At 50.1% G+C, this 12,835-nt stretch overlaps 1 protein-coding gene across 1 annotated transcript; it reads left to right on the top strand.

Annotated features, from left to right (window-relative positions):
• The first annotated feature begins 10,638 nt into the window (after positions 1-10,638).
• Positions 10,639-12,522, top strand: LOC138354530 (NFX1-type zinc finger-containing protein 1 homolog). Its single transcript, XM_069308892.1, has one exon. It carries the CDS (start codon positions 10,639-10,641, stop codon positions 12,520-12,522), a length of 1,884 nt encoding a protein of 627 aa, XP_069164993.1.
• The last annotated feature ends 313 nt before the right edge of the window (positions 12,523-12,835 follow it).

Here is a 12,835-nt window from a genome sequence, read left to right on the forward strand (position 1 = left end):
GATTCCTTACACTGATTGCTGAAGGCAGTCTTTATGCTAGCCAGCCTCGCATACACCGCTGATGTTATTCTTTTTATGTGGGCTTCAGGAGGCAGGTTTGGCGTGATAGCAACTCTTAGATCTTTCTCTCTGTCCGTTCCATGTAGGACATCTGATTGTTGCCGCGGGAGGCGGCTAGTTTATTGTGCACCCCATACTCATCCTGTGAGCGGTAGCGCAAAAAGCATTACAGAGGGCACAAAAGGTCTTTATCAGACCTCATCTTAGATTATTACATAAACAATTGCATCTATCCTTCACACCTTATAACTACAATGTCAGCTAGTTACGGAGAATGTTCTATTTCAAGGGCTATATATTAACAGTATATCATTATACATATATGGTTGATCTTATCGCTAATACACAATTGTTTCAGCAGTGAAGATATTATAAAGTCATTGGGGAGCTTCTGTTTATTATTAATCTTCACAATACACTATTTGTTTCTTAATCTCATATGTCGTTTATCTACTGGAAGCGAAATATGGATACAGTGCAAGGATATCAGGTAATTTATCATTGGTAAAGTAGGTTGCCATATCATACAGCGTGAGCTTAGATTTATCTCTAAATGACTCAATTTTACTACAATCCAAGATACTGTATAGTGTTCGAGTGTGTGTCCACGCACTTTACACATTACTTCATCTAGATCGCTATTCAAGCCGAACTGCCAGAGATACATGTAGCCAAGTCTTATACGAGCTGTGACAACATCTGTTAGTCTACTGACTTTGTTACTTGCCCCATACACATGTTTTACTTCACACATTTCATTGTGATGAACAATGGACCTGCTAGTTCCAGTTTGCACTGTTTTACTTTCTTCAAATCCATCCAGGAGTTCTCGTCTAATGACACTTTTAAGGGACCTATTTGATAACTCAAGATTCCGTTCAATACTGTCTTTATTAACTGCAGCCTTAGCAAGGGCGTCAACTTTGTCATGTTCCTGCTGGCCAATGTGAGAAGGAATCCACAACATTTTTATATTTACCCTCTTGCTAAGTATTCTTATATATTTATGTGTGGCTTCTGAGACAAGCACGTTATTACTTGATTTCAAGCTGTTTATTGCTCGTAGTGAGGAAAGGGAGTCAGAAATAATTAAGCTGTCTACTTCAGTGTTGTCAATAATTTCGAGTGCTACCAGTATTGTTACCAACTCAGCTTACATTGTGGATGCCCAGTTACTAATTCTTATATTCCTTTGAATTGTGCTGCCATCGGACTGATGAGCAATAACAGCACTTCTTACCCTCTCTGTAGCTGTATTGAGTGATCCGTCAGGACTTCACCTCCCATTCAGTATCCTGTGTCAGGCTTCTTGTTTCCACCGCCTAGTTTCATTATCTTACATTTACTCAGGTTGAACTTTAGTAGCCATTTGTTGGACCATTCCTTCAGTTTGTCCAGGTCATCTTGTAGCCTCATACTATCTTCCTCTGTCTTGATTCTCCTCATAATCTTTACATCATCAGCAAACACTGAGAGGAATGATTCTGTACCCTCTGGGAGATCATTTACATATATCAGAAACAGTATAAGTCGAAGGACTGAACCCTGCGGGACTCCACTGGTGACGCCTCCCTAATCTGTAGACCTCACCCCTCACAGTGACTCGTTGTCTTGTGTTGTTTAGGTACTAAGGTGTGTATAAGTGTGTCTCTTTGCACGTGTGAGTGAGTGAGTGAGTGAGTGAGTGAGTGAGTGAGTGAGTGAGTGAGTGAGTGAGTGAGTGAGTGAGTGAGTGAGTGAGTGAGTGAGTGAGTGAGTGAGTGAGTGAGTGAGTGAGAGAGTGAGTGTGTGTGAAAGAGATATATTTAGTGTGATCGTGCACATGTTTGTGGATGAATTGGTATGCTTGTGTAAGCTCCCTTGTATACATGATTGCGGTCACGTGTGTATAGGTAATTACATGTATATTTATAGGTGTCTGTATGTGTGATATCTTTGTTGGCTCGTGTGTGTGTGTGTGTACTCATCTAGTTGTACTCACCTAGTTGTGTTTGCGGTGGTGTTTGTGTATGGAGTCAGCCTCCACCACAACACTACTTAATGCATTCCATTTATTAACTACTCTGACACTGAAAAAATTCTTTCTAACGTCTCTGTGACTCATCTGGGTACTAAGTTTGCACCTATGTCCCCTTGTTCGTGTTCCACCCGTGCCCGTGTGTGTGTGTGTGTGTGTGTGTGTGTGTGTGTGTGTGTGTGTGTGTGTGTGTGTGTGTGTGTGTGTGTGTGTGTGTGTGTGTGTGTGTGTGTACTTAATATTTACTATTTATATCTGCAGAATCGAGTTATTAGCTCTTGGACCCCTCCTTTCTAACCAATTTATTTCTCTATTAAGTCTACTACTTTACTACTCTACTACTATTCTATTAATTCTACTACTACATATATTTCTCTCTAACACACACACACACATCCCCAGGAAGCAGCCCGTAATAGCTGTCTAACTCCCAGGTACCTATTTACTGCTAGGTGAACAGACGCATCAGGGTAAGAGAAACTGTTCATTTGTTTAGTCATCGGCCGGCAATCGAACCCGGCGCTTAGGATTACGACTCCCGAGGCTGTCCACTCAGCCGCGAGGCCCCGTGTGTACTCACCTAGTTGTGTTTGCGGGAGTTGAGCTTTGCTCTTTCGGACCGCCTCTCAACTGTCAATCAACTGTTCACTAACTACTACTGTGTGTGTGTGTGTGTGTGTGTGTGTGTGTGTGTGTGTGTGTGTGTGTGTGTGTGTGTGTGTGTGTGTGTGTGTGTGTGTGTGTGTGTGTGTGTGTGTGTGTGTGTGTGTGTGTGTGTGTGTGTGTGTGTGTGTGTGTGTGTGTGTGTGTGTTTGTGTGTGTGTGTGTACTCACCTATTTGAACTCACCTATTTGTGCTTGCTGGGGTTGAGCTTTGGCTCTTTGGTGCCGCCTCTCAACTGACAATCAACTGATGTACAGATTCCTGAGCCTACTGGGCTCTATCATATCTACATTTGCAACAGTGTATGGAGTCAGCCTCCACCACATCACTGCCTAATGCATTCCATCCGTTAACTACTCTGACACTGAAAAAGTTTCTTCTAACGTCTCTGTGGCTCATGTGGGTTCTCAGTTTCCACCTGTGTCCCCTTGTTCGCGTCCCTCCAGTGTTGAGTAGTTTATCCTTGTTTACCCGGTCGACTCCTCTAAGGACTTTGTAGGTTGTGATCATGTCTCCCCTTACTCTTCTGTCTTCCAGTGTCGTAAGGTGCATTTCCCGCGGCCTTTCCTCGTAACACATACCTCTTAGTTCTGGGACTAGTCTAGTGGCATACCTTTGGACTTTTTCCAGCTTCGTTTTGTGCTTGACACGGTACGGGCTCCATGCTGGGGCCGCATACTCCAGGATTGGTCTTACATATGTGGTGTACAAGATTCTGAATGATTCCTTACACAGGTTCCTGAAGGCTGTTCTGATGTTAGCCAGCCTCGCATGTGCCACAGACGTTATTCTTTTTATGTGGGCTTCAGGAGACAGGTTTGGTGTGATATCAACTCCTAGATCTTTCTCTCTGTCTGCTTCATTAAGTACTTCATCTCCTATTCTGTATCCTGTGTCTGGCCTCCTGTTTCCACTTCCTAGTTTCATTACTTTGCATTTACTCGGGTTGAACTTCAACAGCCATTTGTTGGACCATTCACTCAGTCTGTCTAGGTCATCTTGTAGCCTCCTACTATCGTAATCAGTTTCAATCCTCCTCATAATTTTTGCATCATCAGCAAACATTGAGAGAAACGATTCTATACCCTCTGGGAGATCATTTACATATATCATAAACAGTATAGGTCCAAGGACTGACCCCTGCGGGACTCCACTCGTAACGTCTCGCCAAACTGAGACCTCACCCCTCACACAGACTCGTTGTCTCCAGTTGCTTAGGTACTCCTTTATCCAATGGAGTACCTTCCCTTTCACTCCAGCCTGCATCTCCAGCTTTTTCACTAGCCTCTTGTGTGGTACTGTATCAAAGGCTTTCTGGCAATCCAAAAATATGCAGTCTACCCACCCTTCTCTTTCTTGCCTTATTTTTGTTGCCTGGTCGTAGAATTCAAGTAATACTGTGTGGCAGCACTTGCCATCCCTGAATCCATGTTGATGCTGTGTTACAAAGTTCTTTCGCTCCAGGTGCTCCACTAGCTTTCTTCGCACAATCTTCTCCATCAGCTTGCATGCTATGCAGGTTAGGGACACTGGCCTGTAATTCAGTGCCTCCTGTCTATCCCCTTTCTTGTATATCGGGACTACGTTAGCTGCTTTCCAAATTTCTGGCAGTTCCCCTGTTGCCAGTGATTTGTTATACATTATGGAGAGTGGTAGGCACAGTTCTGCTCCTTCCTTTAGTATCCAAGGGGAGATTCCATCTGGGCCTATAGGCGTTGTCACAACCAACTCTAGTTAACACTTCCTTACTTCCCCGCTGGTAATCTCAAACTCTTCCAGTGGTTCCTGGTTAGCTATTCCCTCTCTTATCTCTGGAATTTCTCCTTGCTCTAAGGTGAAGACCTGGAATTTCTTATTCAGTTCCTCACACACTTCCTTGTCATTTGTAGTGAATCCTTCTGCCCCTATTCTTAATGTCATAACCTGTTCCTTTACTGTTGTTTTTCTCCTGATGTGGCTATGCATCAATTTAGGCTGAGTCTTTGCCTTGCTTGCGATGTCATTTTCGTATTGTCTTTCTGCCTCTCTTCTCATCCTGACATATTCATTCCTGGCATTCTGGTATCTTCCTCTGCTCTCCAGTGTCCTGTTATTCCAATAGTTTCTCTATGCCCTTTTACTTTGCTGCTTAGCTAGCCTACATCTCTGATTAAACCATAGGTTTCTCATCTTCATTTCACTGTTTTGCTTTTGGACTGGGACAAACTTGTTTGCTGCGTCCTTGCATTTTTGCGTGATGTAGTCCATCATATCTTGGGCCGTCTTTTCCCTGAGCTCTGTTTCCCATGCTATATCTGTTAGGAATTTTTTTATCTCCTCATAGTTTCCCTTTCGGTATGTTAACCTTTTGGTTTCGGTATCCCTCCTCGAGCTCAATAACCCTTCTTCAATCGGGTACTCAAACACCAGTACACTGTGGTCGCTCATTCCTACTGGGGCCTCAAAACCGATTTCACTTATGTTAGAGTCGTTCAGGGTGAAGACCAGGTCGAGTCTCGCTGGTTCGTCATTTCCTCTCATCCTTGTGGGTTCTCTGACATGCTGGGTTAAAAAGTTTCTAGTCACCACCTCCATTAGTTTGGCTCTCCACGTATCCTCGCCTCCATGCGGTTCCTTGTTCTCCCAGTCAATCCTTCCGTGACTGAAGTCCCCCATGATGAGCAGGTTGGATCTATTTCTACAGGCAGCAGAGGCTACCCTCTCAATTATAGTGTTAACTGCCATGTTGTTGTTTTCATACTCTTGATGGGGTCTTCTGTCATTTGGTGGAGGGTTATATATCACTGCTACTACTATCCTTGGTCCTCCCATTGTCATGGTGCCTGCTATGTAGTCTCTAAAACCCTCACAGCCTGGGATAGCCATCTCCTTAAAACTCCATTCCTTTCTCATGAGTAAGGCCACTCCGCCTCCTCTACCTTCCCTCTCTTTCCTTATTACTGTGTACTCCTGGGGAAACATGGCATTCGTTATGATTCCAGAGAGTTTTGTTTCAGTGAGTCCGATTACATCTGGGTTCACTTCTTGTGCTCTTTCCCTTAGTTCACTTGCCTTGCTTGTGATCCCATCTATGTTCAAGTACATTACCCTGAAACTGACTCTCTTCTGCTTCTCCTCTGGGGGGGACCTGTGTGGTCTGGGGTGAGCGGGAGCTGGGAGGATGTTTGTTTGTGTGTGTGTGTAGGTGTGTGTGTGTGTGTGTGTGTGTGTGTGTGTGTGTGTGTTTGTGTGTGTGTGTGTGTGTGTGTGTACTCACCTAGTTGTACTCACCTAGTTGTGTTTGCGGGGGTTGAGCTCTGGCTCTTTGGTCCCGCCTCTCAACCGTCAATCAACAGGTGTACAGATTCCTGAGCCTATCGGGCTCTGTCATATCTACACTTGAAACTACGTATGGAGTCAGCCTCCACCACATCACTTCCTAATGCATTCCATTTGTCAACCACTCTGACACTAAAAAAGTTCTTTCTAATATCTCTGTGGCTCATTTGGGCCACAGAGATATTTGACACAGAGATACAGTGTGTGTGTGTGTGTGTGTGTGTGTGTGTGTGTGTGTGTGTGTGTGTGTGTGTGTGTGTGTGTGTGTGTGTGTGTGTGTGTGTGTGTGTGTGTTTACTAGTTGTGTTTACTAGTTGTGTTTTTGCGGGGGTTGAGCTTTGCTCTTTCGGCCCGCCTCTCAACTGTCAATCAACTGTTTACTAACTACTTTTTTTTTTTTCTACACCACACACACACACACCCTAGGAAGCAGCCCGTGACAGCTGACTAACTCCCAGGTACCTATTTACTGCTAGGTAACAGGGACACTTAGGGTGAAAGAAACTTTGCCCATTTGTTCCTGCCTCGTGCGGGAATCGAACCCGCGCCACAGAATTACGAGTCCTGCGCGCTATCCACCAGGCTACGAAGCCCCCCAATGTGTGTGTGTGTGGTATGTGTGTGTGTGTGTGTGTGTGTGTGTGTGTGTGTGTGTGTGTGTGTGTGTGTGTGTGTGTGTGTGTGTGTGTGTGTGTGTATTCAACTAGTTGTATTCACCTAGTTGAGCTTGCGGGAGTTGAGCTCTGCTCTTTCGGCCCGCCTCTCAACTGTCAATCAATCAACTGTTACTAACTACTAAAAAAATTTCACACACACACACACACACACACACACACACACACACACACACACACACACACACACACACACACACACACACACACACACACACACACACACACACACACACACACACACACACACACACACAGAATCCATGGTATAATAGGCCATGTATGGAAGCAAAGAAGCTGAACAGAAAGGCGTGGAGGAACTTCCGGAATAACAGAACACCAGAAAGCAGAGAGAGATACCAGAGAACCAGGAATGAGTATGTCAGGGTGAAAAGAGAAGCAGAGAAAAGTTATGAAAATGATATAGCAAACAAAGCCAAGACCGAACCAAAGCTACTCCACAGTCACATCAGAAGGAAAACAACAGTGAAAGAACAGGTAGTGAAACTTTGAACAAGCGAGGACAGGTATACAGAGAATGACAAAGAGGTGTGTGAGGAATTTAACAAGAGGTTCCAGGAAGTCTTCACAACAGAACAAGGTGAGGTCACTGTGCTTGGAGAAAGGGAAGTAAACCAGGCGGCCTTCGAAGGGTTCGAAATTATGAGAGAGGAGGTCAAGAGACACCTGCTGGATCTGGATGTTAGAAAGGCTGTTGGCTCAGACGGGATCTCGCCATGGGTACTGAAAGAGTGTGCAGAGGCACTTTGCTTGCCACTCTCCAAAGTGTATAGTAAGTCACTGGAGACGGAAGACCTACCAGAAATATGGAAGACGGCGAATGTGGTCCCAATATACAAAAAGGGCGACAGACAAGAGGCACTGAACTACAGGCCAGTGTCCTTGACTTGTATACCATGCAACGTGATGGAGAAGATCGTGAGAAAAAACCTGGTATCACATCTGGAGAGAAGGGACTTCGTGACATATTGCCAACATGGGTTCTGGGAGGGTAAATCTTGCCTGACAGGCTTGATAGAATTCTACGACCAGGTGACAAAGATTAAGCAAGAAAGAGAGGGCTGGGCGGACTGCATTTTCTTGGATTGTTGGAAAGCCTTTGACACAGTACCGCACAAGAGGCTGGTACATAAGCTGGAGAGACAGGCAGGTGTAGCTGGTAAGGTGCTCCAGTGGATAAGGGAGTACCTAAGCAATAGGAAGCAGAGAGGTACGGTGAGGGATGAGACCTCTGATTGGCGTGAAGTCACCAGTGGAGTCACACAGGGCTGTGTACTCGGTCCTACCTTGTTTCTGAGATATGCAAATGATCTCCCGGAGGGTATAGATTCATTTCTCTCAATGTTTGCGGACGATGCCAAAATTATGAGAAAGATTAAGACAGAAAAGGACTGTTTGAGGCTTCAAGAAGACCTAGACAAGCGGAAGGAATGGTCGAGTAAATGGTTGTTAGAGTTTAACCCAACCAAATGTAATGTGATGAGGATAAGTGTAGGGAGCAGGAGGCCAGATACAAGGTATCATCTGGGAGAGGAAATTCTTCAGACGCCAGAGAAAGAAAAAGACTTTGGGGTTGATATCACGCCAGACCTGTCTCCTGCAGCACATATCAAGCGGATAACATCAGCGGCATATGCCAGGCTGGCCAACATACGAACTACATTCAGAAACTTGTGTAAAGAATCATTCAGAACTTTGTATACCACATATGTCAGGCCAATCCTGGAGTATGCAGCCCCAGCATGGAGTCCATATCTAGTCAAGGATAAGACTAAACTGAAAAAGGTTCAAAGGTTTGCCACCAGACTAGTACCCGAGCTGAGAGGTATGAGCTACGAGGAGAGACTACGGGAATTAAACCTCACTTCGCTGGAAGAAAGAAGAGTTAGGGGGGACATGATCACCACATTCAAGATTCTGAAGGGAATTGATAGGGTAGATAAAGACAGGCTATTTAACACAAGGGGCACACGCACAAGGGGACACAGGTGGAAACTGAGTGCCCAAATGAGCCACAGAGATATTAGAAAGAACTTTTTTAGTGTCAGAGTGGTTGACAAATGGAATGCATTAGGAAGTGGTGTGGTTGAGGCTGACTCCATACACAGTTTCAAGTGTAGATATGATAGAGCCCAATAGGCTCAGGAACCTGTACCTGTTGATAGACAGTTGAGAGGCGGGACCAAAGAGCCAGAGCTCAACCCCCGTAAGCACAACTAGGTGAGTACACATGGTGTGTGCGCGTGTGTGCGCGTGTGTGCGCGTGTGTGCGCGTGTGTGCGCACAGAGCGGTAGGGAGAAAAATAAGAAGAATAAACAATATAATCAGTAGAGGAAGAAGGCGAGGGGGGGGGGATGTGGTGGGGGGAGGGGAGGAGATGGGCTGGTGGGGGGAGGTGAGGGGAGGGGAGGGGGCTGGTGAGGGGAGGGGAGGAGATGGGCTGGTGGGGGGAGGTGAGGGGAGGGGAAGGGGCTGGTGGAGGGAGGGGAGGGGGCTGGTGGGGGAGGGGAGGGGTCTGGTGGGGGAGGGGAGGTGAGGGGAGGGGGCTGGTAGGGGGAGGGGAGGGGCTGGGGGGGAGGGGAGGGGCCTGGTGGGGGGATGGGATGGGAGGGGAGGGGGCTGGTGGGTGAGGGGAGAGAAGGGGGGCTGGTGGGGGGATGGGAGGGGGCTGGTGGGGGAGGGGAGTGGGCTGGTCGGGGGGGGAGGGGGCTGGTGGGGGGAGGGGAGAGGAGGGGAGGGGGCTGGTGAGGGAGGGAAGGGGAGGGGAGGAGAGGGGGCTGGTAAGGGGGGGAGGGGAGAGGGGAGAGGGGGGGAGAGGGCTGGTGGGGAGGGAAGGGGATGGGCTGGTGGGGGGAGGTGAGGGGAGGGGAGGGGGCTGGTGGGGGAGGGGAGGGGGCTGGTGGGGGTGGGGAGGGGCTGGTGGGGGGAGGGGAGGGGAGGGGAGGGGAGGAGAGGAGAGGGGGCTGGTGGGGGGAGGGGAGGAGAGGGGGCTGGTGGGGGGAGGGGAGGGAAGGGGAGGGGAGGGGAGGGGAGGGGAGGGGAGGGGAGGGGAGGGGAGGGGAGGGGAGGGGAGGGGAGGGGAGGGGAGAAGAGGGGGCTGGTGGGGGGGAGGGGAGGGGAGGGGAGGGGGCTGGTGGGGGAGGGGAGGGGGCTGGTGGGGGGAGGGGAGGGGCTGGTGTGGGGAGGGGAGGGGAGGGGAGGAGAGGAGAGGGGGCTGGTGGGAAGAGGGGAGGAGAGGGGGCTGGTGGGGGGGAGGGGAGGGGAGGGGAGGGGAGGAGAGGAGAGGGGGCTGGTGGGGGGGGAGGGGAGGGGAGGGGAGGGGGGCTGGTGGGGGGGGAGGGGAGGGGAGGGGAGGGGAGGAGAGGAGAGGGGGCTGGTGGGGGGGAGGGGAGGGGAGGGGAGGGGTGCTGGTGGGGGGGGAGGGGAGGGGAGGGGAGGGGAGGGGAGCGGAGGAGAGGAGAGGGGGCTGGTGGGGGGGGAGGGGAGGGGAGGAGAGGGGGCTGGTGGGGGGGGGAGGGGGAGGGGAGGGGAGGGGAGGAGAGGAGAGGGGGCTGGTGGGGGGGAGGGGAGGGGAGGAGAGGGGGCTGGTGGGGGGGAGGGGAGGGGAGGGGAGGGGAGGGGAGGGGAGGGGAAGGGAGGAGAGGAGAGGGGGCTGGTGGGGGGGGAGGGGAGGGGAGGGGAGGGGAGGAGAGGGGGCTGGTGGGGGGGAGGGGAGGGGAGGGGAGGGGAGGGGAGGAGAGGAGAGGGGGCTGGTGGGGGGGGAGGGGAGGGGAGGGGGCACACAATACACCAGTCATCATCTTCACTATGAGAGGTGTCACTAAATGGTGGAGGCCGCCACCTTCCCCTGGCAATGTGTGCTCCCCCCTCCATGTGTCCCTCCATGTGTCCCTCCATGAGTCCCTACAAGTGTCCCTCCATGTGTCCCTACAAGTGTCCCTCCATGTGTCCCTACAAGTGTCCCTCCATGTATCCCTCCATGTGTCCCTCCATGAGTCCCTACAAGTGTCCCTCCATGTGTCCCTACAAGTGTCCCTCCATGTGTCCCTACAAGTGTCCCTCCATGTGTCCCTACAAGTGTCCCTCCATGTGTCCCTCCATGTGTCCCTCCATGTGTCCCTACAAGTGTCTCTCCATGTGTCCCTACAAGTGTCCCTCCATGTGTCCCTACAAGTGTCCCTACAAGTGTCCTTCCATGTGTCCCTCCATGTGTCCCTACAAGTGTCCCTACATGTGTCCCTCCATGTGTCCCTACAAGTGTCCCTCCATGTGTCCCTCCATGTGTCCCTACATGTGTCCCTCCATGTGTCCCTACAAGTGTCCCTCCATGTGTCCCTCCATGTGTCCCTACAAGTGTCCCTCCATGTGTCCCTACAAGTGTCCCTCCATGTGTCCCTCCATGTGTCCCTTCAATTGTCCCTCCATGTGTCCCTCCATGTGTCCCTCCATGTGTCCCTCCATGTGTCCCTACAAGTGTCCCAACATGTGTCCCTCCATGTGTCCCTTCAATTGTCCCTCCATGTGTCCCTTCATGTGTCTCTACAAGTGTCCCTCCATGTGTCCCTCCATGTGTCCCTTCAATTGTCCCTCCATGTGTCCCTCCATGTGTCCCTCCATGTGTCCCTACAAGTGTCCCAACATGTGTCCCTCCATGTGTCCCTACAAGTGTCCCAACATGTGTCCCTCCATGTGTCCCTTCAATTGTCCCTCCATGTGTCCCTCCATGTGTCCCTACAAGTGTCCCAACATGTGTCCCTCCATGTGTCCCTTCAATTGTCCCTCCGTGTGTCCCTACAAGTGTCCCTCCATGTGTCCCTACAAGTGTCCCTACAAGTGTCCCTCCATGTGTCCCTACAAGTGTCCCTCCATGTGTCTCTACATGTGTCCCTCCATCTGTCCCTCCATGTGTCCCTACAAGTGTCCCTCCATGTGTCCCTACAAGTGTCCCTCCATGTGTCCCTCCATGTGTCCCTACAAGTGTCCCTCCATGTGTCCCTACAAGTGTCCCTCCATCTGTCCCTCCATGTGTCCCTACAAGTGTCCCTCCATGTGTCCCTACAAGTGTCCCTCCATGTGTCCCTACAAGTGTCCCTCCATGTGTCCCTACAAGTGTCCCTCCATGTGTCCCTACAAGTGTCCCTCCATGTGTCCCTCCATGTGTCCCTACATGTGTCCCTCCATGTGTCCCTACATGTGTCCCTACATGTATCCCTCCATGTGTCCCTCCATGTGTCCCTACAAGTGTCCTTCCATATGTCCCTACAAGTGTCCTTCCATGTGTCCCTCCATGTGTCCCTACAAGTGTCCCTCCATGTGTCCCTACAAGTGTCCATACAAGTGTCCCTCCATTTGTCCCTACAAGTGTCCCTCCATGTGTCCCTACAAGTGTCCCTCCATGTGTCCCTACAAGTGTCCCTCCATGTGTCCCTACAAGTGTCCCTCCATGTGTCCCTACAAGTGTCCCTCCATGTGTCCCTACAAGTGTCCCTCCATGTGTCCCTACAAGTGTCCCTACCTGTATACACCAATGTGTCCCTCCATGTGTCTCTACAAGTGTCCCTCCATGTGTCCCTACATGTGTCCCTCCATCTGTCCCTCCATGTGTCCCTACAAGTGTCCCTCCATGTGTCCCTACATGTGTCCCTCCATCTGTCCCTCCATGTGTCCCTACAAGTGTCCCTCCATGTGTCCCTACAAGTGTCCCTCCATGTGTCCCTACAAGTGTCCCTCCATGTGTCCCTACAAGTGTCCCTCCATGTGTCCCTAGATGTGTCCCTCCATGTGTCCCTACAAGTGTCCCTCCATGTGTCCGTCCATGAGTCCCTCCATGTGTCCCTACAAGTGTCCCTTCATGTGTCCCTACAAGTGTCCCTACAAGTGTCCCTCCATGAGTCCCTACAAGTGTCCCTACAAGTGTCCCTTCATGTGTCCCTACAAGTGTCCCTACAAGTGTCCCTACAAGTGTCCCTACAAGTGTCCCTCCATGTGTCCCTACAAGTGTCCCTCCATGTGTCCCTACATGTATCCCTACAAGTGTCCCTCTATGTGTCCCTACAAGTGTCCCTCCATGTGTCCCTCCA

The sequence above is a fragment of the Procambarus clarkii genome, chromosome 63 (assembly GCF_040958095.1).
Source record: "Procambarus clarkii isolate CNS0578487 chromosome 63, FALCON_Pclarkii_2.0, whole genome shotgun sequence".
In the NCBI taxonomy this organism is placed as follows: domain Eukaryota; kingdom Metazoa; phylum Arthropoda; class Malacostraca; order Decapoda; family Cambaridae; genus Procambarus; species Procambarus clarkii.

Coding starts and splice junctions, on each gene's coding strand:
- LOC138354530 (XM_069308892.1), top strand. CDS start 10,639: ATGTGTCCCTCCATGAGTCCCTACAAGTGTCCCTCCATGTGTCCCTAC.